Source organism: Bos mutus, chromosome 13 (assembly GCF_027580195.1).
Source record: "Bos mutus isolate GX-2022 chromosome 13, NWIPB_WYAK_1.1, whole genome shotgun sequence".
NCBI classification, from domain to species: domain Eukaryota; kingdom Metazoa; phylum Chordata; class Mammalia; order Artiodactyla; family Bovidae; genus Bos; species Bos mutus.
The window spans coordinates 64,841,371-64,866,643 of record NC_091629.1 but is presented as its reverse complement, the minus strand read 5'-3'; the positions used below and the strand labels follow the sequence as shown (position 1 = coordinate 64,866,643).

The 25,273-nt window shown below is 41.7% G+C and overlaps 1 protein-coding gene across 1 annotated transcript in view; it reads right to left on the bottom strand.

The window, feature by feature from the left end:
- Positions 1-25,273, bottom strand: part of CUBN (cubilin) — a 261,035-nt gene that overhangs the window by 120,275 nt on the left and 115,487 nt on the right. Inside the window, exons 29-31 of the mRNA XM_005891915.2 lie at positions 22,446-22,627; positions 17,677-17,851; positions 15,845-16,014 (exon numbers count right to left, since the gene is read on the bottom strand). Coding sequence (XP_005891977.2) covers positions 15,845-16,014; positions 17,677-17,851; positions 22,446-22,627 — 527 coding nt within the window. The remainder of the gene's footprint in view (positions 1-15,844; positions 16,015-17,676; positions 17,852-22,445; positions 22,628-25,273) is intronic.

Below are 25,273 nucleotides of genomic sequence, written 5' to 3'. Positions count from 1 at the left end.
CTCATTGCCTTGGCACTCTTTGTGTCATGGACTATAGCTCACCAGGCTCCTCTGTCCATGGAATTCTCCAGGCCAGAATACTGAAGTGGGTAGCTGTTCCCTTCTCCAGGGGATCTTTCCAACCCAGGAATCAGACCCAGGTCTCCTGCACTGCAGGCAGATTCTTTACCGACTGAACCACCAGAGAAGCCCATGAATCTTTAAGCCAGGGGAAATAAGTTCTTTTTTTTTTTTTGGGGGGGGCAATAATATTAATAACAGCAACCATTCATTAAATGTTTACTATGTGCCAGGAACTGGACACAGCCTTTCACATATACTATCACTTTCTCCTCCCAAGACTCTCCATTTTCAAGAATAAGATCACAGATGCACAGAGACCTCACTAATGTCACAAATCACACAGTTCCTAAGAAGAACAAATACCATCATCAACAGTACACACACTTTTAGAGGATTTCTACAAGTCCATGAACTCACAAAGGCAAGACTCTTCTAGTTTCCTCTATTTTTCTCCAAATTCAGAGGCCTGGTGAGTAGCAGATACTGTTCCATCCCTTTCTAAGCTGTCTTTTTGATTGCAATCCTCTTAAGACAAAATAAGGACAGTAGAAAATGAAGATTAGAATTAGAAAATTCACACGTGTATACCTGTGGCAGATTCATGTTGATATATGGCAAAAAAAATTTTTTTAATTAAAAAAAAGGAAAAAATAAGGAAAAAAATAGAATTAGAAAATTCAGAAAATCACATGAATGAGCCATTTCCCTGGGGATTCTTTGAAAGAGCACATTTTCTAGGAGGTCTCCATATTTCCAACCTTCCTACACAGAGATTCAGGAATCACAGGATTTGGGCTGAAATTCACATGGCTGGGGCATTGCTTCACAAGGAATGGATCAAAATGAGTGTTTCCAAATGTCCCTACATCAAAATTATATACCAGTGACACCCTACATTTGATTAGCATGCTGTAATTTTACAAGCACCATTGCAATACCTCTAAACTACTCTTCAACACTATGGGATTTTTTTTTTTTTAGTAACGAAAGTGAGACTTCCAAGTGTGCTAGCTAATAAACTACTGTCTCATCCAATGGGCAACAGTGGCAATGGAAGCTAGTGACCCAAGATCAAAGAGCCAGTGAGTGGCAGAGCCCGAAACTTAATTCTTCTCTCTCCAAATGCTGTATCACTTCACGTTACTTCTCTTTAAATGGTGTGTAATAGTTATTAAGTTATAAGTTCCTAATTACCATTTTATGAAAGTATATGACCTCAGGTTATTAAGGAGAGAGCTGAGTCTTTTTCTTTAAGTTTGGAAGAGCAATTCTTTTATTTAAGAGTAATTCTTAACACGTAATATCAAATCAAGTTTTAATTTATAAAATTAGAAAGAAACTGGAGGGAAGAAAATATGAGAAAACTTGTTGCTATTTTTAAAAAGTCTGAAGTCATAAAAATTATCAATATACATTTCCTTTACTTCCATTTAGTTTCCAAAACAAAGTTAGCAAATTATATTATTGGCTACATGTATAACATATTCGTATAACTTATTTAAGTCTTATTATAGTCTTATTGAAGTCTATTGCCAAGGGTTTCCTAGGCCTGGGAATTAATTTTCTGATCTGTCGCTTAGGTGGAAAAAGTCAGAGAAATACACAAAACAAAACAAACAAAAAACTATACAGTACAACCAACTCATTTCTAGGTAACTTTAGTAAAATAAAAATTTGAATAAAATTATGAACCCTCAAAAGAAAAAGTAGCCACCACCCCTGGAGTTCCAACTACAGGAGCTCTAAAAACAGAGGCAGACCTGGTTAAGTAGTAAACTAAGTTCTGGAAGTTAATCAGTATCTTGACAAAGTATCCAGAGTTTGTCAAATTTCCAGATACCAGCAAACACATTCAAAATACCTGAGCTCACCATTACCATACAAAATAAAGATTTTTTTAAAAAAAAATAGAACCAGGCAAATAACAAACAGCAAACGCCTGATGAACAAATGAGTAAGTGAATATATATGTAAGAGTACAGGACTGAGGGTGTGGAAAACCCAGAGTTAAGAAAACAAGTTGCTCCTCTCTTGTGGACTGGGCTGTATAAATGCACAGCAGGCACGATGGCAGGGAAGAGGCCATTCACAGGGGGAAGGAGGACAAGAGGAACTGCTTTCTGGGCCCTGTGGGCAGTGGAGGAGGTTCCAGTCAGGCAGGGACCAAGCCACACGCACCTGCCCAGGTGCCCTCTTGCCAGCTATGCCAGCCCTTCACCAGCACTGCGAGAGAAGTAGGAAGGCAGAAGGTGGCAAAGGACACCGGACCCACCCCAGGTCCCAGAGTATCCAGTATCAGTGCCCTGAGCTGTGGCCAGAAGTCAGAACTGAGTCAAACTTCTATGGACTACAATACTTGATGTTTTAAATGTTAAGGAGATTTGAATAAATATCAACCCCCTTTCAAAGTTCAAAGTGTCAACTCCAGCACAAAGTGATGGAAAGGAAAACCTTTCAGCTTAGAGATTAGCACTCCTTTCTGATGATATGTATGGATGCCAAAGGTCAGAGTCCAGAGACAATTTGAGAAAATAAAGGAGCCAAGCAAAGGGAAACTTTCACCTTTCCATGTACTTACTGATGATGGAAATATATATTATTTAAGAGTATGCATTATTTAAAAGCAGGTGGCAGAATCCCTTTTAAAGAGAAAAAACAGAAGGTAAGTTTATTTAGCAAAACACCCTGGCAGGTGCTCAGAGAATGATTGCCATGGGAGAGATGCCATGTGATGTTACTGTGGACAAATCTTTCTCTATCCTTCAGCCACCTAATCTGTACAATGGGACTGACATAAAATTGTAGTACATATTGTTCACCAGAATTAAGTGACTTAAAAGACATAAATTCTCATGTATACATTTTTCAGTGGAATTTGGCAACAGAGGAAATGTAAAAGCCAACTCTTTCACTTCCAGATAGCTACCTGAGGTAAACTCTTGTATGATTGGATTAAAAAATATGGACAATAATGTTCCCTGCTATAAGGGTTGCCCCAGCACAATATTAGAAGAATTAAAAGTACATTAACAGTAGAATGGGTCCATGACTCATGGTATAGAGGAGAATCTTGTATAGTGGTAAACACGATGAGCTAGATCTGAATACAGCACAGTGTAGAAAAATGGTCAAACCAGGTTGTTAAATGAAAGGAGTGAATGGAAGAATAGGTGTCATGTTGTATTATTTACATCAAGTTTGAAAATATGCAGATCAATACTACATACTGTATGTGGAAACCACATACCATGAAAAAGTACCAAAACAGCCATGGGAATCATAAACCAATTTCTCATAAATGGTTTCCCCTGCGCCAGGGGCAGGGACTGGAATCAGTGTGGTTTGCCCATGGGGCCTCACTGTGTCCTCAGCAATTCATTTCTTTTGGGGAAGAAAAGAAAGAACTTGAAGCAAGCATGGTAAAATACTGAGATTTAGCAAGGAGAATGTTTTTGTTCATGCTGTACTTTATGTGCATTGTGTAGTCTTCTCTGTATACTCAACATATTTTGTAATAGAGTTTTCCTGAAGGAAGAGAGAATCTATATAAAGGAAATTACAGGAAATGTAGACTAAGATATACATACAAAGATGCTCTTCCAAGTATTATTATAATAAGCAAAAAATAGAAGTTGTCTAAGTGGTCAGTTGGAGAAGGCAATGGCAACCCATTCCAGTACTCTTGCCTGGAAAATCCCATGGACAGAGGGGCCTGGTGGGCTGAAGTCCATGGGGTCGCTAGGAGTCGGACATGACTGAGCGACTTCACTTTCACTTTTCACTTTCATGCATTGGAGAAGGAAATGGCAACCCGCTCGTGTTCTTGCCTGGAGAATCCCAGGGACGGGGAAGCCTGGTGGGCTGCCGTCTATGGGGTCGCACAGAGTCGGACACAACTGAAGCAACTTAGCAGCAGCAGCAAGTGGTCAGTAATAAGCTAGTGGTTAACTCAATTCTAGGGTGTTCATGTAACTGACTAAAGGGCCAAAGAAACTGTTTTTAAGAAGAAATGTATTAAATAAACTAAGTGAAAAAGACAGGATACAAAATGATGTGCAGTATTCTCTTAACTCCCTTTGTGTATGTGGGTATAAGGGTGCGCGTGCTTGCATGTGTGTGTTTCTGTAGGAAATGAGCCAAAATGTTAATTGTCTCTGCTTTGCAGTATTATAGATGGTGTCCATTTCTTATTTTTTCTTTTCTGTATTTTAGAAATTTGATATGAGGAACATGTAAAATTTTAAATAATGCATATATTTAAAAATGTTTATGTGTTTAGCCAGGCAGACATATAAGTGATCCCACACAGAGACATAAAAATATGCTCTTCATATAACTGAGCTGCAATATCAAAGCCAGATGGACATTAATGCCATTTAATCTAGCCTTTTGCTGCCTGACAGGACTCTATCCAGGATACGGTTTTTGTTTTAAGATCTCCAAGACATCTGTTAGCTGGCCAGTATCTGCAACTACAGTCCAGACCTCAATCCAAGCTCTAGGCTCAGATATCCGACTGCATTCCAGACAACAGACAACATGGCTGGTATGTCCCATCAACCATGGAAATCACTGTCTCAAACTGAAGTCCTCGCCCCACCCCCTAAGTCCTCCTGCCCCTTTCACTTCCTGCCTCATCCCCTCCATGGAACGGAGCCTTATGTTCTGTTAGCTCTCCCTCTGCTGTGTCTCCTGGACCCCTTCCCCTCCCCCACACCAAGTGTCTTGTTGTGGGACTTCATCCCCTCTTGCCTGGGTCACTACAGCAGCCTGAAACTCCCCCTGCCTGAATTTGTGTCCCCCTTTAATTCGGTCTCCAAACGATCACCACCATGCAATGTGCTTTCTAAAATGTAACACCCAACCCAAAAGGAAGGAAGAGTATCCCAGTCCATTTTAAGATCATAGTGAGTAGGGACTTCTCTGGTGGTCCTGGGGTTAAGAATGCACCTTCCAATGCACAGGGCATGGGTTTGATCCCACGTCAGGGAGCTAAGATCCCAGATGCCTTGTGGCCAAGAAATCAAAAACATAAAACAGAAGCAATACTGTAACAAATTCAAAAAAGACCTTAAAAGTGGTCCACATCAAAAATCTTTTTTAAAAAAGTAAAGTGTACTGAATAAAGATGAGCATCGCAGGTTCTGCCTTACTGAGAACCAAGGAGAGTGCCTGATCCAAATGCAACGTATAGAAGTGCAGCCCACAGCCCCGCTCCACCAGGATCCGCCCTGGTGACGGGGTGAGTTGTGGTCCTCACGGAAACACAGTGCTCATAGCGTCACAGCACACACATGGCGAAGGGAAAATGAACAGTAGTTTCCTCAGAAATGTTTGCATTTTCATTTCTAGAAACTTGAAAAAGTACTCTCAGAATGTTTGTGAGTAGAGACGGGAAAGTACTTCTACTGCATCTATCTTCTTCTTTTATTAAGTTTCATCTTCCTCAGGGAGAAAATAAACCCACTATATATGTGGGTTAAAATTAGCATAAACTGGAGCAAGAGGAAACTATTTTAATTCAAAAGCAAAACACACAGCATGTTTTACATTCCCCAAAGTATGCCAATGCCATCTTAACTTCAGAGTTATGCTTTCCATGCAAATTGTGAATGTATATGAATATGCTTTTATTTTCATTTACTGCACTACCATTTTCTCCTTTGCAACGCATTTGTGAATCTTTTAGATGGTATGAGAATAACCCACTTATGAAGTGAAAACATTCACTGAGATGATACACTGAAGAGCGTGCAAAAATTTTATAATATATATTTTAAGATTTTTTTAAAAAATACTTTAAGATAAAATGAGTCTGCTCATAAACTAATCAAGATAGTTACCAATGAACTGGGGATTATGGATCCAGGTCTGTGTATCTAAGGTTCATAATTTTCAAAAATGTGAGATAAAGGGACTTTCCTGGTGGTCCAGTGGTTGGGAATCCACCTGCCAATGCAGGGGACATAGGTTTGATGGATCCATGGTTCAGAGGATTCCACATACAGCGGAGCAGCTAAGCCCGTGCTCCACAATTGCTGAGCACACGTGCCTAGAGCTTGTGCTCCGCAACAAGAGAAGCCACCACAATGAGAAATCCACACACAGCAGTAAAGAGGAGTCCCTGCTGCTGCAACTAGAGAAAGCCAGCATGCAGCAAGGAAGACCCAGCGCAGCCAGGAAATCTATAAATATTGTTTTTTAAAAAAGATAAGACCTTTAACATAGCATGAGTAGTGACAAAACTAGAAATAGTAGTAATAGAAAAATCAGCAGCAATAGCTAACACTTATCTGTACCAGACACTGTGATTAATGCTTTAGGTATATTTTTTCAAATTCTTTCTTACAATTCCATTTGCAGCTGGTAGAATTGAGGCTCAGAAGATATAAGTAACTTGTTCACAGTCACACGCTGGGTAGGGTGGAGCCACTATACAAATCCCCTCTGCCTGATGTCTGATCAACTATCATTAAACAACCAAAAATATAAAAATCAAGTTTTACTCATTGACAACAGAATATTGAGAGATTATGATTCTAAGAAGCTAAAGCAATATGTCCACAGTCTCCTTAAAAAAATCCTGGGAAACGGAGTTGAACTCAAGTCTCTCTTCTCTGGACCCACAAGCTTGCATCCTTAAAGGCATTTCAGAAAGTCTCATTCAAGGCCTGGGTGGGTTCTGGAGTGGTTGGCAGCTGTCATGCATCCCACCCACTGCACATGCGCGGGATTCCTGGCATGGTTATCTGAGCAGGCTGGAACAAAGGGTACAGGGGCCAGGTTGTTGCTGTTCAGTTGCAAAATTGTGTGGCCGACTCTTGGTGACCCCATGGACTGCAGCACACCAGGTTTTTCTGTCCTTCACTACCTCCTGGAGTTTGCTCAAATTCATGTCTGTTGAGTCGTGATGCTATTTCATCACTAAATCTAACATCAAAATCCCCGATTCCTAACTCCTGGCTCCAGTCTTAGATCCAGATTTCCATCCACTCCTGCCCTTTTTCTAGTATAACACAGCCTCCCTGGACCAGCAAGCCTTCTTTCCTCACTTCGCCCATGCTTTTAACCTGGTCTTTAGCCTTTACTTTAATTCATTCTCCCAACATGTGTCTACTGCTTGGATTACTTTGAAGCTTATCGGGGTCAAAATGTGTGGCAGAGGCTAAGATCTAAGGGTACAGAAGACATCATTCTCATCAGGGTGCAAGGTCAGTGTGGAGGATGAGAGTCCGTGAAATGTATCCACATGTGCCATACATACAGAAGAAGCTAATATGGCTGCAAATGGAATCCCCATTAGGGAATGGGAGCTGTGCCAAGACCGAGGAAATATTAAGTGATAGGGAGGGGAATCTGCCAGGAAATTATCCAAGCTGTTAAAGCCATAAATGTAGGTAAGGAAGGAAATAGAAATATTACTCATTATAGCAGCTTTTCTTGTGGGTGGGGACGGGGAGGAAGCATCCGTTTCCTCTGTCAGTGATATTTTCCAGCTATGCTCCTCTGAAATGAAATCGCAAATTCACAGCACACATCTGGTGTCGGGTCTCTCTTATTCCTGAGTCTTTGTTCTACGTGGTGGCACTCCAGCTTCACAGTTTACAGGAGACAATAAACTCTGCTAATTTGCAGTTGTCGCAAGCAGGGACTCAGAGATGACTGGAAATGTTGGTAGGAAAAGAAACCCAAGAAGCTCATTTTATTCTTACAAATAAATAAGAATTTAAAGAGATTCTGAGCTAAAATGCAAACAAAACAAAGCTCAAAACAAAGCTTGGGTCCACAGACCCAAGGACACTGGCTCCAATTCAGTTATTATTAATTTTTTTCCCTTTGGGGATGTAAAGTGCCAGCACAGTTTTGGTAACTCATTTGGCGCCGGGAGGCAAGATGGCTAAATGGGTTACCAAAAGCAAACTATAAAATAAAATGTTTAACAGAGATTATCAGAAATCATCCTCAAATGGAAAGTCAGCTTTCTATGGTGAGAAGTGAAGGAGAAAGGGAAAATACAAAAGGGAGAGGACAGGAAAGAGATTGATTTCTGTCCTGTATTTATTTTTAAAATAAATGTTTAAAGAAGAACTGTTTAAGAATTGCTTCTTTGAAGCACTGACTTCTCTTATCCCTGTGTCTTTTTGCTCAGTTTTAGAAACAATGAATGTTTTCAAAGGAAACACATTATAGGTAGGGTCTTAAAAAATAAAAACAAAGATACTGTGTTTCACATTCGCCTGCCCTGAGCCTCAATGTTAAGTAATGGGAACAAAAACAGAACACTGTGGCTTTAGGGTGGGGTTGGGGGTTGGGGTGCTCTGGTATTCTCTAGTTCAAATCCAACATTTTGCTTTCTTTCTCCTAGAGTAGCTTCAGAAAGCAAACCGTGACTCAACATGTGCTGCATTTTTTTTGGTCCTAGGTCCTGTATCCCTAGCGGATATTTTCTCCAGATGAGAGGCCAGATCAGGGCTGTGGGCTGCTCGCTTTCGTCTGCTCCCCACTGGTTCTCACAAGGCGGACATTCCATTGTGCTGAGCAAAGAGGATGCTGGAATCAGAAGCCAGAGTCTCTGGGGCCAGTCGTCCTGCTGCTCCAGCTGCCCTCCTTCCCCTCTCATCTCACGCCGCGCTACTGCTGCATTTCTCCGAGATCAATAAGAGCTCTCAGAGCTACGTGAGTTTAAGGCTCCGGAGAGAGCCTCTAATTAAGCAATTAAGCTGTTGGTCGGAGGTCACTTTAATCCTCGGCCTTTGTGAAAGGAAACCTAATGGGGCCGTGTTCATGCTGACTGTACAGAGTTCTGCTCAGCCGGTGGGTCCTGCTGTCACCTGAGCAAGAAAGGCTCACAGTGTGTCATCGAGGGAAGCCAGAGGTTAAAGACGCCGGGCACTCAAAGGGACTGAGCAGAAAGTGCACTGGTATCACCAAATTAGTTGAAACCTGAATATAAACTGAGCTTTCTGATGAGTTTCCCCGCGATGCCATCACCATTTCAATAGCAGTCAAAAAACCCAGTTTCTCTCTTGTTTTCATTAGAGCAGCATGAAATTCTAGAAGACATGCTCCTGCAATGTTATCTAAGTTCTTCTCATGTGGCTCAAAAGATTGAGATTGAATATCAATAATTGTGCCAGGAGGTGAATTCCACTCAACACACTCCCAAATGTGCCGTCTTCAATTTTCCACTGAGGCACTGATCGTTGTAAGAGCAGAGATGACAACAGTTTCCATATTCCTGTGTTCAGCCATGCATCTGGTAGTCATTCATGCATCACACAGATCGATCCTCTGGCAAACACTGACGCTGCGGGTTCCGTGAAATGGGATGGAGGCTGTGTATTGCTGTTCTGTTGTTCCATTTCATCAGTTTCTTCTACATGCTGAAAATTGTGCCTCTAGTTCCCTGCAGCCAGAGTGAGGGGCTTTGGGGCTCCCTTGGGTTTACACTGTGTCCACTGGGGACCTCTGGAGACGAGACCTCCCTCAAGAAGAGCTCTCTTCTGAACAAGTGTGGAGAGGACCCCTCCACCACTGCCGATGGACTTGTGCCCCAGAGGATGAACGGAAGCTGAGGAGTCAGACTGTGACCTCCGGGATGGATCCACTACTGACATCACCTGCCCCTTTGAGTCTGTTTCTCCAACTCCTCCCTTATTCTCCTCTTCAAACACAACTCAGAACTGGATCCTCTCCCCAAGGTCTCCTCTTTCTGCTGGTTCCCCAGGCACTTGATTTGATAAATGAGCAAACTAGCATCCCCAGCCCATGGAGAGTTAGTGGTGGTGCTGAACCTGGACATGACTTCCTGGTAGAGTCTCATACACAGTGGACACCAAAGACCAAATGGATGGATGGAATGCAGACCACTGACTTCAAAGGAAACCCACTTTGGAATTCATGTTTGAGATCCTAACATTTTTCCCAAAATTAATAAATGAAGTATGGGTTCATCTGAAAAAGTTCTGAATGGTTCCAAAGTAACCCTTGTTTTATCTCCTCCTATTTTTTCAGTTGTGCTTTATCCTGTGACTCAGTCTTCTGCAGATAGACCACAATTGTTATATTCTACCAAAATACTTACTCTTACTTAGGCTTGCTTGCATTGTAGTGTTGGTTCTGATATTAATTTCTGCTGCTACTGCTGCTGCTACTAAGTTGCTTCAGTCGTGTCCGACTCTGTGCGACCCAATAGACGGCAGCCCACCAGGCTCCCCCATCCCTGGGATTCTCCAGGCAAGAACGCTGGAGTGGGTTGCCATTTCCTTCTCCAATGCATGAAAGTGAAAAGTCAAAGTGAAGTCGCTCAGTCATGTCCGACTCTTAGCAACCCCATGGACTGCAGCCCACCAGGCTCCTCCGTCCATGGAATTTTCCAGGCAAGATACTGGAGTGGGGTGCCATTGCCTTCTCCAGATATTAATTTCTACCTGGTCTTAATCCTGACCTGTTTGCACCAAAATTTTCTTATTTTCAAATAAGCAGATGACAGTAAATTATCTCTAACCTCTCCTCTTTTAATCTTAACATTCTATGTATTCAATAAACACAATGACTGTTAAAAAGGATATTTCCACTTCTGACAATCCAAATTGTTAAAGAAAGTTTAAAAGCCTGATGGCTGGCCCCATTCAAGCATAATTTACTTTGGTATTGAATAATATACTTGAGATCTATTAAAAATCCATGAACACAAACATTATCTGGCAACATCATTGGCAGTTGAATATTTTTCTCTTTGCTAATGACTCTAAGTAGCAGAACTAAGATATTAACTTGACTGTATCCACAATGAATGACTAGCTTTGTATGAACTTAGACTACAGAGATATTATGTAAGATATTGGACTTTTAGGGACATTTCACATCCAGTGTCCATCTAGCTATAAAGAGCGATGGCTGGTGCCTCAATGCCTGCCTTCATGAACCCCTGGACAGCTCAGTAATACTTGAAGCCAAGCTCCCAGCCTTTCCAGTACATTGCCTGCCGTGTCCAAACCTCTTACTCCCATAATTGGGTCCACTTGACAACTCTACCCAGCAGAGCTCTACCCCAACTTATCTGAATAGTCCTTTTTCACATTTCTTTATCTTTTGGTAAAGTGTTAGTCACTCAGTCGTGTCCAACTCTTTGTGACCCCATGAACTAGCCAGCCAGGCTCCTCTGTCCATGGAATTTTCCAGGCAAGAATACTAAGGTGGGTTGCCATGCCCTTCTCCAGAGAATCTTCTCAACCCAGCGATCGAACCCCGGTCTCCTGCATTGAAGGCAGATTCTTTACCATATGAGCCACCAGGAAAGCCCTCTTTTTGTGGAAGTGAATTACAAATTGGATAAACAAAAATGACTTAGCTTGTGTATGATTTATACAATTTTAAATATAAATAAATTTGCCAATCTGAAAAGAAATCTTACAGTTGGCCACGGGTTCAAATTTCTCATTCTGAAAATATGAAATTTACGGAACCAGTCAGGTCCTTCCTAAGGTCTCTGCCCTGGTAACTGACTTCATCAATTCCTCCATTTACTTCTTATACTCAGCTGCTCTTTTGTGACCAGCACCCTGCAGTCCAGGTATGCTTAAGCTCCTTCACAACTAAAAATAACAATAACAACTTTCCATGGGTCCTGCCTCCCATAGGCTATTACCCTTTATCCTTCTCTACCATTCATGTCCACTGTTCTGAGAAAAAGCTAAGAAGCTCCTGTATCTCTAAACCCACTGTAATCTGGAGTTTTCCAACACCACCTACACCAGTCCTGCTCCTTACAAGGTCATCAAAGACTGAATCCAGGGGCTTCCTTTCAGCCTCATCCTGGTTGACCTCTGCTGGACTTGGTCCCTTTGCCCACCCACTCTTGAAAACTGACTTCACTTTTAGTTCCTATGCTACCACTCTCTTCTGCTTCTCCTCCCGTCTTTTTGGGTAATGCTCAGTGTCCTTGTCTTCTGTTTCTCCCCGTTGTCGTTTACTTGCTAAGTCATGTCTGACACTTTTGTGACACTATGGACTGTAGCCCTTCAGGCTCCTCTGTCCATGAATTTTCCAGGCAAGAATACTGGAGTGGGTTGCCATTTCCTTCTCCAGGGGATCATCTCAACCCAGGGATCAAACTCATGTCTCCTGTGTCTCCTGCATTGCAGCCAGGTTCTTTACCTCTGAGCCACAGGGAAGCCCATCTTCCTCCTAAATGGTAGTTTAGGGCCAAGGGTTTACTTGATCCCTTCTTCTTTAAAAAATACTCCTCTATAGGATTCCATCCACTTCTGTGTTAGTGCCAGCTCCTGGGCTCTAGAGCATAGGCTCAATAGTTGTTATGCACAGGCTTAACTGCTCTGCGGTATGTGGGATCTTCCCAGACCAGGGATCAAACCCATGTCTCCTGCATTGGCAGGTGGATTCTTCACCAATGAGCCACCAGGGAAGCCCTGGGGGGAGGGCTTGCTGTGTGACAAGCAGATCACCTATATGATCTTAAATATCCCAACAACAAATCTGACATGGTTATTCATACTGCCCCCATTGCAGATTAAGGAAATTGAAGCTGAAAGACTAGCTTTCTCCCGGACGTCACAGCTAAAAGTGGCAAAATCCAGGCTCAGCACCAGGGAGAGCTAAGTTCTTAACCATGGCGCTATGGTGTCCCACACTGCCGGTGCAGTTCACTTTTTACATCCAAGTATGGCTCAAGGGCTTATCAGCATCTGCTTCTGATACTCCATCCCCCTACTGGCTGGGAGACCCCAGCTACTTCACACAGAATGCCCTGATCCTGACAACCTGTGTGGACTATTACATTTTGTATTTTAGCACATCTGCCAGACTGGACTCCTCCCAGGAGCAGTATGAGGATTCATTTTCTTATCTTCATGCCTAAAGACCAGATCATATTTGAGGTTTTACATCCTCATTTTTGTTTCCTCTCACTACATTTTATGAAGTCAAGCCCAGCTGCATGCTGAGATACAGCCACGGTTACTAGAAAACCCAGTCTGTGTATTTATATATTATGTAATAAATAGGTGGAAAATCCTACTCACGGCCACAGAAGGGGAAACGGGGCCGCCATGCTGGGTGTGCCTTTGACCTAGGCTTTATTTTCTTCACATACATTTGTTTATTGAATTGTATGTATTATGGACTTTACCAGAGAGAAGAAACTGTACCTAGAACCAAATAGACTGCAGGAGGGAGAAATAGATGGAGAAGTACCCACCAGAGGCACAACTGTAAGGTAGACAAGATGTCTCTGGTCCATTCAAACTTCTCTTGAAGGCCCCTTTACTGTTTCAATGCATTGTTTCACCACCTTCATATTTAATGGTTATTTTAAGAGAGTACAGAGTTCCTGGTTGGTAGTTATTTTATTGCTCCAAATTTAAAATACCATCTCTTTTTCCCTTTCAATCATCACTGCTGAAAAGTCAGCATTCAGTCTGCTACTTCCTAAAAGATACTTTGTTCCCCCACTCACCAATTCCCCTGGCTGATTGTAATCTTTTTTTCTTGATCTTTTAGATTAAAATCTTTAAGTTTTTTTAGATAAGTATGTCTTTCTATTTATCTTGCTTGGCTGTTTGGGTTCCTTGGCATTCTTGGTTTTATAAACGGATGTCTTTTATTAGTTTTAGAAAAGCCTTAGTCATTAGTTCTTCAAATATTGCTACTACTCCATTTATCAATGTATGTTACATCTTTTATATGTATCCTGTATATATCTTAACCTCTGTTCTGTATTTTTCATCCTTTGCTTATATATATATTTTTTTCTGGGTAGATTCTTCTGCTATCACTTGTTCTCTCTTCATCTCTAATTTGTCTAACATAAAACAAACAAACAAACAAAAAAACCCCAAATCCTTCCACTGAGATCTTAATTTCAGCTTTTGCATTTATCCACTTTTTCAATTTTCAGTATTTTTCAATTTGCAATGTTACTGTTTACGATTTGCAGTCTTTGTCAGAAGGTTTAAGTTTGACTTTTATCTCCATAATCTTAGTAAGCATAGTTGCTTAGTAAGCTGTGTGCCTGATAATTTTAGCACCTGGCATATCAGTGTGTTTATTTCCATTGTCTGTTATTCATGTTGTATCTCATTTATGGTACATCATCCCTCACATATATGGATATCTTTGATAATTTGCTTGCTGTTGCATATGAAAATTATTGTTAGAAATGAAGTCTGGAATGATTTTTATCTCCCTTTGAAGCAGAGTTTAAAATGCTTTGGTCAGATGTTCAAGGCCTGGATGCATTCGTAATGCAAGGTTGCTCTCATCCTATGGCTTCAGATTTGGGGGCCACTCAGGTGACTGGAAGCTGGGATGTGGTCTTTGTGAAGGCTGTTTTACTTCCATTCTATCTACGATTCAGGATGTTTAATCAGTACTCTTAGCCCATTCAGATCCTGGACACAAGTCTTGTTCCCCTTTGCCCTGAAAAGTTCTCAGAAATGCTGCTAACTCCTTCTGGATCGGCAAGTGCCCAGAGGCAAAAGCAGTCTCAAATACCAGACTCATATCTCTATCAGATACTAACTCAGAAACTTCACACTACCTTGTGAGTTCCTTGTTGCATTAGGAAAACACTGTAAAACAGCATTCAAATTTTTTAAATTGTCCTTTTCAGGAGAGTTACCATTATGGAAAGTGGATGCCCTACACCTTAAGTTCATATAAGGCTTTGCCAATTTAGACTCTGAAGACACATGTTAAAAGGTTAATACATAGCCATAAATCAACTGAACTTTGAAGTAGATTAATGCTTTAATCTTGTAAAATAATTCTCGAAACCATTCCATTAGACTGGACTACTTTGAAAGTTATGAAACAACTTTTGAATTTTCCTGAGTTAAATTTGAAAGCTAGCAAGTTGGAATTTGTATAAGAAACTGCCAGGAAACTAAAACAGAAAGATCCATTAGCCAAGAGGATCTGGTTTATATTTGAATGAGATTTTTCTAAATACAAATAAAAGATGGAAAATCTTTTGTAAAGAAAATAAAGTTTCAAAATACAACCTAATTCCCTCTCACATTAGGCGTTAGTTTCAGGTGGAAATGGATTAAAGTTGTTGACAGTGATGGAAAGTTTTTGAACCACCTAACAGCCATAGCGCTTCTCCTCTGCTCTATCTCACCATCTAGTCTGTTCCTGAACTGATTTGTTCAAGCAGCAGATCAAGATATCCTGAGCTCAAGAAAAGTGAAACCTTGAGAGAACCCTCAGAGAGTTAATAATAATTGACTGAAAGTGGCTCTGATCAATTCACTATCGTAATCCACTACACTTTCCTAATCTTTCTCGCAGCCAATTCTGGCCAATTATCTGTAAGGGGGCTTCTGTAAAAATTTTGCTTGCTTGATTGAAAAAAAAAAAAAAAGATGGAAACAACTAACACTACTCCTTCTCCTTCAGATTTGAACTCAGGGTATTTGGAACTGCTGCAGCCAGTTTTGGACCAAGAGATAACAAACAAAAAATGAAAAGTCATTTCACTAAGAGTGGTAGAGCAGAGACTGGGTTGTTAAACAAACCTCCTGGTTTGTGTTTCAGTTCAGTTCAGTTCAGTCGCTCAGTCGTGTCCGACTCTTTGCAGTTTGTGTTTAGGTAAGAAATAAATGTGCTTGTATTTTAAGTTGCTAATAGTTGAGTTTCCTATGATTTGACATGGAAAACATCCCTAGCCAACACATCCACTAAACGTGCTCTGTTTTGACATGGCAATGTTTCGACAGAGGTTTGACCAGAGACAATGCTTGAGATTTGTGTCACTTACCAAAACACAAGAGTCCTGAGGTTCAAGGTCAAAGTCAGTGAAGTTCAAGAGAACACGGTGATGTTTTTCCACTTGAATGACCCAAGTACATTCAGTGTTGCTCCTATAAGGACTGGGGTAATTTGGAGAATGGATCTCTCCACTGGGAGCCTGGAAAATGCCACCACAACCTGTGGATGAAAGACCCAATGCAATAATAAGAGGAATCTCTGATGCACAAAACTTTTCACCGTTATCTGGGAGCAGAGAAGAACATGCTACTTTGTTTGACCACCATTTTAATGTGGTCTTTGGTAAACATTCTGAAGAGCTAAATACTCACTATTAATTTATGCATTCCAACAAAACAAAGAAGGGTGTCTAAGACTTCAAATACTTTAAATACTGATGCCACACATTATTTTCAAAATATTGAAAAATAATGCAAATAAAATCGAGTCTTCATAAAGCCATGAAATGCCTCTTCATTGTTTTCTGAAAGTATAACATACTTTAAGAATAACACATCTGGTTCTAAGCATTTTGATAATTCAGTAGTGTGAAGTATGAGTGTTAGTTGTTCAGTCATGTCCGACTCTTTGCTACACCATGAACTGTAGCCCTCTAGGCTCCTCTGTCCATGGAATTCTCCAGACAAGAACATTAGAGTGGGTAGCCATTCTCTTCTCAGGGTATCTCCTTGACCCAGAGATTGAACTGGGTCTCCTGCATTGCAGGCAGATTCTTTACCATCTGAGCTACCAGGTAAGCCCAATTCAACAGTATACAATTTTACAAATAATTTAACATCTAATTTTAAAAATTTGATACTCTGGACTTTGCACAGCCATTAAGTTTTTTAATTCCTATGATGTAATCAAATACCTATCAATGTCTAATTTTGTGACCCACCATTTCTCAGATTTATGACAATATAAACTAGAAAGGGAAAATTCAGTGCTGTTTTCTGAAAACTGAGAATCATTTTGGGGTAATCTAAACACTATGTAAATATAATTTTTTATTAAATTCATGAATCATTAACTTTAGGAAAGACCTAATAAACTTACTGTATTACCTTTGACCTGCAGAAGCGGGACCATAAGGCAGCCTGGAGTCATATCTTTGCTTTTACATTTTTTAGCTGTGTGATTTTGGACAGGCCACTAACTTCTCTAAGCTTCAATTTCCTCATTAGTAAGATGAGGATAAGAAATGAACTTCCTTTAGTGGGTGGTTGTGAAGATTAAACAAGACAGTCTTTGTGGAATAGTTAGAAAAGTGCCTGACACAGAGCAAGCGTTCAGTAAACATTGCTTTAATTAGTAGTTGTATCAATTAACATCTGCTCAGAGTTGTGCATTAATACTTTATGTTTAAAAATCTGCAACCATTTATTTAGACAGCCTAAGATCTTGGGCAGAAAGTCACTATATAACAAAAGGTAATAATTCCTAGGAATTGGCAAATTTCACATTTATAGTTTGGGTATTTAATAAGCATCCACACACATGGCATAAAGTAATTTACCACTTTACTAATGCCCAAATTGTGGCTGGTAAACAAGCAGAAATCCCACGGGGATCAAGTGAGTCTAACCAACCATCCTGCTTCTGCTTTTACCATGGAAGTGCATACTTGCATTGGCTGGTTTTCACACACGAGGTGACTCTTGGGAAGTTAAACTCCATCGTGTTTTTTAGGGAAATGTATATTCCAAAGCAATGCTCCCTATTAGGGAAGTCAGAGTAGTAATAGAGGATGTAGCCTTCATAGCACTCTCTAAATATGTCATGAAATTTTAAATAAAGGTTCAACTGAAGAATTTAGTGATACCTCCTTGGTTCACCCACCTCCAGGGACTGCTCTCCATGAGACATTGAAGCCTCTCCCATTTATGGAACTGTCAGTCTTAAACCGGATGGCCAGCTCATTTCCAGTGCTGGAGACCTGCATGGGATTCTCAGATGATCTTTGCACACACAGCTGGGCTATCCTGGGTGAGTGGAAATCAGGACCTCCATAGATCTACGATGGGATGGAGAAGAAAGAACTTGAGAGAGATATGTAAGCAATTATAACCACTAGCCTTTGGATTCTATAATATTATTAGTAGAGAGTGAAATCTCAGCCACCCTGGGTGGGCAGGAGCTATAAACTTGAGTTAGATTTTCAAAGGCATTCCCTCTGCCCTTGGAACACCCAGGTTCAACCACCCACAAAATGCTGGCTTGTTCCATCAGACAGAACTGTAGAGCTGAACTGAGGAGATAACTCCAGAACCTTCTTATCGCGCCTCTTCAATTTTTCCAGTCTGCATAGGATTTCCTGCTTTCTTTGGCAGAGGCACTGCAGATAGTCCAGCATCACGTCTGATTTGCTAATTCTTCTGGGCACATGGGAATAGTCTGAGCACAAAGCCATTTTGTTTGTTCATTGAAGACTATTGATCACCCTGCTACATTTTTAGGATTTTCTATTTGCAATCTGAATATTTCAGATTAGGATTTAATATGAAACTTTTGCTCCTTCAGAGAGACTGAAAATGTAACCTCTATCAGGGTGTTCTGTGGTGTCCTCAGGAGGGAGTCCTACAGACCTCTCTGTATTTCCTCCCAGAGCCTGGCCACTCCCAGGAGCAAGATGAAGAATATTCACTTTCTGCTCAGCAATCACCAGGTCTCTGCCCCACTATGTCATTCTCACTTGTCCTCAGACCTCCTCAGCTCCTCCAACTTGCAACTATTTGTCTCACTGGACCTGATACCCCAGTGACACATTACTCCCCCATGTGTCCTCTGGGCTGCATGTCCAGTATCTTGCAGGACGTGTAGCCCCGCCCAGTAGAGGGGGAGACGAGGGCCCAGGCTGCCTCTCACACAGGCTTCTCAAGGGCCCCTTGGATAATCAGTGTGTGGGGGGCTGGGGTATGCAGATGAAGAAGACAAGAATCACACAAAGATGCAGAGACCCTACTTTCAGTCTTGCCAAACTTGAATGTGTAGAAGAATGACCAATTTTTTGCTGACAGTTTTCAGGCATGCTGGTATCTGGGCCCTTCCCTCTCCTTCACGAGAACATCCATTTAAATCTAGACTCAGGTTAGAATTGGAAAAGCGTGTCTCCATGCCCTCCCCGCCCCCTCGCCCCCTGCATCTGCGTGGCTCTCCCACCCTGAGTTTCTCCCCATCCTCAGGCCCATGCCCCTGCCCACCCCAGGGCGGCTGCTGACTGACGCGGGCATCACTCGAGTGTTCTCCAGAGAAGGAGAGAACAAGCAGCCTACTTTCGGTGAGGAGCGTGTGATTTGAATCCATAATGATTTCTTTGTCTGATTAATTCCCCCCAGCCATGCGGGACAGGCCAAAATGAATGAGGCCGCTGTTTCAGGAGGGCCGAGCACAAGAGCTGTAATTGCAGAGGAATGAAGCGAGCAGGCTGCTTGGTGCTGGTTTTCCTCAGGAGGAGCGCTGTTTGCCCGACCCCCTCAGTCCCATCGGAGGGGGTCTGGAGGAAGAGGCCTGTGTGGCCCTTTACACGTACACACAGGCAAAGGGCAGAAACCACACTGCTGCTGGTTTAGCATCCTTGAGAGTCCCCTGCTCCCTGGCCCAGGGCGCAGAGCTCAGAGCCTGAAACCCACAGCCTGAGCTTCCAGTTGTTGGCCCCACAAGCAGCACATATTTGGACAGCGCACTGAGCGTAAGGGTTTAGTTCTAACAAAGAAAACTTGCACGTCAGCAAAATATTCTGCTTTCCCTGCTCAGGGTCCCCTTGAGATCACAAACATAACAGGAATGAGTCGGCTGGGCCTAGAAGCCTCCAGAAGGGTGAGCACTGCCGCTTTCGTTCTGCGCTTCCCCTCTTACTGGGTCAGGCTCACAAAGACAGTGGAGGAAAAACCAGCGATTGTCTGGGGTTTTTTTTGCACTGAGGGGTGGCTTTCCTTTTCTGCACTGTGCCCCTTTAGGCTCCTTTCTCAGAGACTGAAGTGGAATTGGCCAGTGTTTCTCTAACCGAAACAAAAGAACGGTACTTTTCACTTCCACGAATAAAACCAATGGTTAGCACATGACTCTTCAAAAGAGGAAAAAGATGGAAAGAATGTCAGGGTGTGGTCCGCTGGATTGCAGCGTGTGACTCAACGTTGTGGGGAAAAGAATTGGCCTGATGATCAGAGATTAAAACATGTGTTTTTAGCCAATGCTCAGGATAGAAAGCATTTCAAAGCCTACGGTTTTAATCTGTTTTGAACATTTCTTTCTGCTCTGTTAGCTCCATTTATTGTTACAATCAAGTCAGCATTCCAGAGTTATGAGTAACCAAAGGGCTGCTGCTTAATGCAACTGGCCGCTCTTTGGACACTGGTTTTTGAGAGAAAAATCCATCGGCTCTGGTTAAATCAGGGGAAACCCAAGTAAGCCCATACCTGGTGACAGCAAGACCCACTGGGTTATGCTCAGAACAAGAGAGGAGGATGTGAGGGAGGGCAGATGGGTGGAGAAAGCCGGCGGTGTTTTCATGCCACACACCCGCCAGGGGTAAAATGAAACCTGTTGCTAACATGTTATCAGCATCCATGTGCTGAGGGATGGAAAAAATTCTTTTTTTTTTTTTTTTCCAGAAATTAACCCAGATTGATGACAGCACTTTCTTGAGCATCTGCAGAGATGTCAAACAAGGTTTAGGAGAGCAAGTCAGTTACTCACTTTAGTGTTACAGCAAGAGTTACTCACTTTAGTCTTAAAAAAATTTTCCCAAATATTTAAGGGCTTCAAAGTATACCCTCAAATCCTGGTTTGATGGAACACGTGAAACCACCTTGTCCGGATAAAACTAAGTCCCCAGCAAACTGCAGCCTCTTCTCCCAGTTTTCTGTGGGGATCTTGCTTGAACACTGCTGCCCAGGGGCCTTGTTTGTCGCTCTGTCCCCTGAGGCTGCTCGCAGGGATCAGGTCTGCCCTTTGCCTTCTCATGTACTGGGTGTGACCAAACCAAAGCACAATGAACCCATTTACATTCTGCCAAGTGGGCAGCAATCACATGGGCTTTGGAATATGAAAATGAAGGGTGAGGAACATTTCACATTACTGCGGAAAACCCCGCAGCCAGCCCTTTGTATCAGTTAAGAGGGTTCCTGCAACTGAGGATTCTTGTCAGCAGGAGGGAGCATTTCAACCTTCCACATGGAGCCTTATTTCTACTTCACACTCTGAGTGCTGAATTTCATCAATTTCGGGAGCCACTTTGCTCTCTCCGCCACAGAACCCGGTCCTCTTCTGAGATAGAGTTGTGACTGGGCAGCAGGACTTACGTGAAGACGAGGGTCTGGGCTGAACCCAAGGATGCCCTTGTTCTGTCACTTTCTGCAGCATCGGCCTCCTCTGCACAGACTTGAGCTGCTAAGTGCCATTCCTGCTGACTCTGAGCCCACTCAGGGAAAGCATGATTTGAGAACCCCATGTCTTTTCAAGGAGACAACTCGGTTTGTAATTAAGGTTTTCAAGTGTTAAAGTTTCCTGTGAAGTCCTATAAACACACACTCATTTCAGTGTCTTGCCCACCTCTGTCTTTTGACACTGGCTGATGTGGACTGTGCAGTGGTGGGTAGGTTCAGTTCTTAGCTCTTCCACTCGCTGTCCTTAAGGTTGTGGAAAAATCCTTTTTGATCTTTTTGACCCTCTGTTTTGACAGCAGTAAAAGGGGGACAGAATTCCCCTCTTACCTCCCAGGATTAGTTAACGTTCAAGTGGGAAAATGGAGGTTGGATTCCCTTTGCAATCACAATAAATGTACATTATCACTGCATGGCAGTCAGAAGCTTGGAGATTTTCATTTATCCCACAAATAGACATCAGGTGTTTACTATCTGCCAAGTGCTCTATGGCCCCAGGGTATAGCAGAGAAACAAAACAAAAACAGACACACAACCTTCATGGAGTTTTGAGTTCTACCAGATACTAAACCTTGTCGTGATGCAGTCCCTACGGTTGAGGTGACAGGAATTTCCTGTGTACTTGGACATTATCTGATGACTAGATTCCTGCAGCGAACAGCTGGTTATAATTGATCCTCAAAGGCCATCTTCATTATCTGTGATACAGTGCTGGTAGCAGGGTTGGAGCAGTTGCAGGCACTTCCTCGGCTCACTGTCCTGCTCCCCTCCACCCACCAAGCACTCGCCTCTTCTCCACGCTCTGCCAGCCACTGCCTTCCCAAGGGAGCTTTCTCAGACTGGAAGTATGTGGTTCTGATAATCCCAAGTGCCACCCTCCATCAGTGCGAATGGGAGATGGGGGACCAATGCCTCAGCCTGTGTCCTGAGAAGGGTGATTCTGAGGAACAGACCTCATGGGACCTCGGAAGGTCATAGCAGGATTAAGCCCACGTTGCCAACAACAGCAGCTCCCCTCCTTGGCTCACCCTCCTCAGTCCCCCTCACCCGGTTCCCTGGTTCCCTCCTTTCCGTTTCCTGGCACCACCTCCCAGTCACATTACCTGCCCCCCAACATCCAGAAGAGAACACTGTTGGCCACTGGAAAGAATTTGGGGATTTTTGCAGAGTGATTTCTGGTTCTACCCCAAATCCTGTAACGTGCTAAAAAACAATCTGAATTCTTACCTCCAGAACATCGAAGTTGCATCTTGCATGATACTCCACATCAAAGTCGTGGATGGTGAGCTGAATGCTACTCCCAGGGGCTGTATGAATGTACCAGATACACTCCTTGTTGGCGGGGTACCTGTTAGGGTACCCGGGGCTACTGAAGGAGCCCGTGTCCCCAGACAGCTCTCCACCACAACCTGTGAAAACCACAAGACTCAGTCAGTTCAGAGGGCATCAGCCACTGGAAAAAATTCAAAAATCCAACTATATAAAACATAACTGAAAATGCACAATGCCTAATTTATGAGAAAAAAAGTCATAATAAAATTATAATGAGCAGTTATAAAACAATGAGAAAAATATCATGGCTACAGCTTCTATTTTTTATTATTATTAGTTTTAAAAAATTGATTATATCACTTGGTGCAATAATTCTCAGTCCTTATGCTCACCATGTCAAATCTTTGGTAATATTTTCAAAATGTCATTCTAATAGATTTTCTTCATTATATTTAGGTGACAGTTTCCCAGTAAGAGAAAAGAATCCTCCCAGTAGGAGGTACATTGTATTGATTGTAAACAATCAATACTAGGTCACTTGATCTTCAGTTTGCTTGTATCTAATACATTATGTTTAAGTTCTTTCGGACCTAAGATGTGGAATGCTAAGTGTTAAAAATCCTTACCTTTGTATGAGAGACTCTAGTAAATAAAATATATATATATATAAGTCTACAAAAAGCCTTCACATAGATGTTCATAGCATCCTTATTCTTAATTGCTATAACTTGGAAGCAGTCAAGGTGTCCTTCAGCAGCTGCATTAGGTAAATAACCTGTAGTCCTCCTAGACATGGGCTATTTTGCAACACTAACCACAAATGGACTATCAAGCCATCACAAAGCATGGGGGAAATGTCTATGTGTATTAAGAAGTGAAAGACTGGAAAAGCTATGTATTGCATCATTTTGATGGTATGACGGCATTCTGGAAAAGGCAAAACTATGGAGACAATAAATGACGTGGTTTGCAGGGACTGGAGGGGAAGGAGAGAGAGAGAGAGTGCAGAAGAGTTTTGGGGAGGTGACACTACTCTGTACGATACCAGAATGGTGGACATATGTCAGAAACTTGTCAAAACCTATAGAATGTACAACAGCAGGAATGAACCTATTGTAAACTATGGACTTTGTCAATAAAGGTTTATAAGTAATAACAAATGTCCCATTCTAGTGGGGAATGTTGATAACGGGAGATTCTGCTCATGGATAGAGGCAGGGGTACATGGGAACTCTACCTCCCATTCAGTTTGGCTGTGAAACTAAAACTCTTCTAAAAAATAAAGTCTACTAAAAACAATACCAAAAATGATATAGGTCCTGACCCTGGGAAATGAAAAACCTGATATATAAAACTCAAGTGTGGAAAAAGACGCTAGCATATGTTTTATGAATGCTTATATATCACGCCTTAGAGAGTAATTAACATGAATCATTATAACAAAAAAATCAAAACGCTACAACATGTGGTACACAATAAATACTGCACTGCTTATGAGTGTTCAGATGCACTTTACAGATATTTCCTATCTTATTGCTCATAAGAACCACACGAAGCAAATATTATGATTATCTTCATTTCTCAAATGTTCAAATCAGTACAAGCTCAAGTCAAGTGGTTTGTCCAAGGAACCCTGGTTGTGAGAGAGGGAGTCACCCATGTACAGAATCTCCCATTATCAACCAATCCACACAATTCACAATGCCAGTGTACTTAATTATAATACTACACTCTACAGACTAACAATGTTGGTAAGAATTCAGATTTCAGAATGGACAGGGAGAGGAAAAATCACAGAAGTAAAACTTGAGGAAGACTCAAATTTTAAAGACAAAATTAGAACAAAATAAAGATAAAATTTAAAAAAAAGATAAATTGTCTTGTTTCCCAGTAGTAATTTTTGGTGATTAAAAAAACATTATTTCTCTATTAACGTACCTTTGTTTTCTATTTTTAATATTAATTAGCTGGCAAATTCTTCCAAGCACCTTTCCTTTCTGAAATTCAGGCTTTTCATGTTTAAAAATGACAATGACTCCTCATTCCATTGTGAATGCATGTGCATTTTGCACTTTAATTGGCTTAAAATATAAGGCACTAAACCTGAGGGCTTGTCTACTACCCATCTTATGCAAATTTGTCTGTACTGGGAGTTGGAAAAAAGTGTTTTGAAAGTTCAAAAGAAATAGTCTCCATACTGAATCTCCACTTAACTGAGAAGAGCTGAGAATTCCAAGAAGAATCCTAATTGTGTAAACAAATTAGATTCCAGCTCAACACGCTACCATCTTCTTGAATGGCCAGTTTCCTGCTACCATTTAAAAAACCTCTGTGCTTTCAGATTTTAAATTCATTGCACAGGATGGTATCTATCTTATCAAGTTTCTACTTTTATTTCTGGTTCAAGTTCTGCAGAAAAAATATTTAAAATTAGGCAGGCTGACATTGTTTGTAGGCTGTGGGGAATGTTAAAAAAACATAAATGCCATGAAGATCAGAAAATGTTTTTCCTACTACAACCATCCATGGAAAATATTCCTGAAGCCAAAGTCAGCACAGATTGTACTTGTGGTCAGCACCACTGCACAACCCCAGGGGGCAGCAGTCTCGGAGCATTCTATCCAATGATGCTCCCTGGAGGTGAGCAACACAGAGGCCCATAGAAATCATCTCTTACTAAAAGACAATATAGGTAAGCAAGGCCAGGCTGTCACCCCATTTTCAGCTTCTATGGTTCTTGGTATCAGTTGTGCCAAACAAGTAATCCAATGAAAAAAAATCCT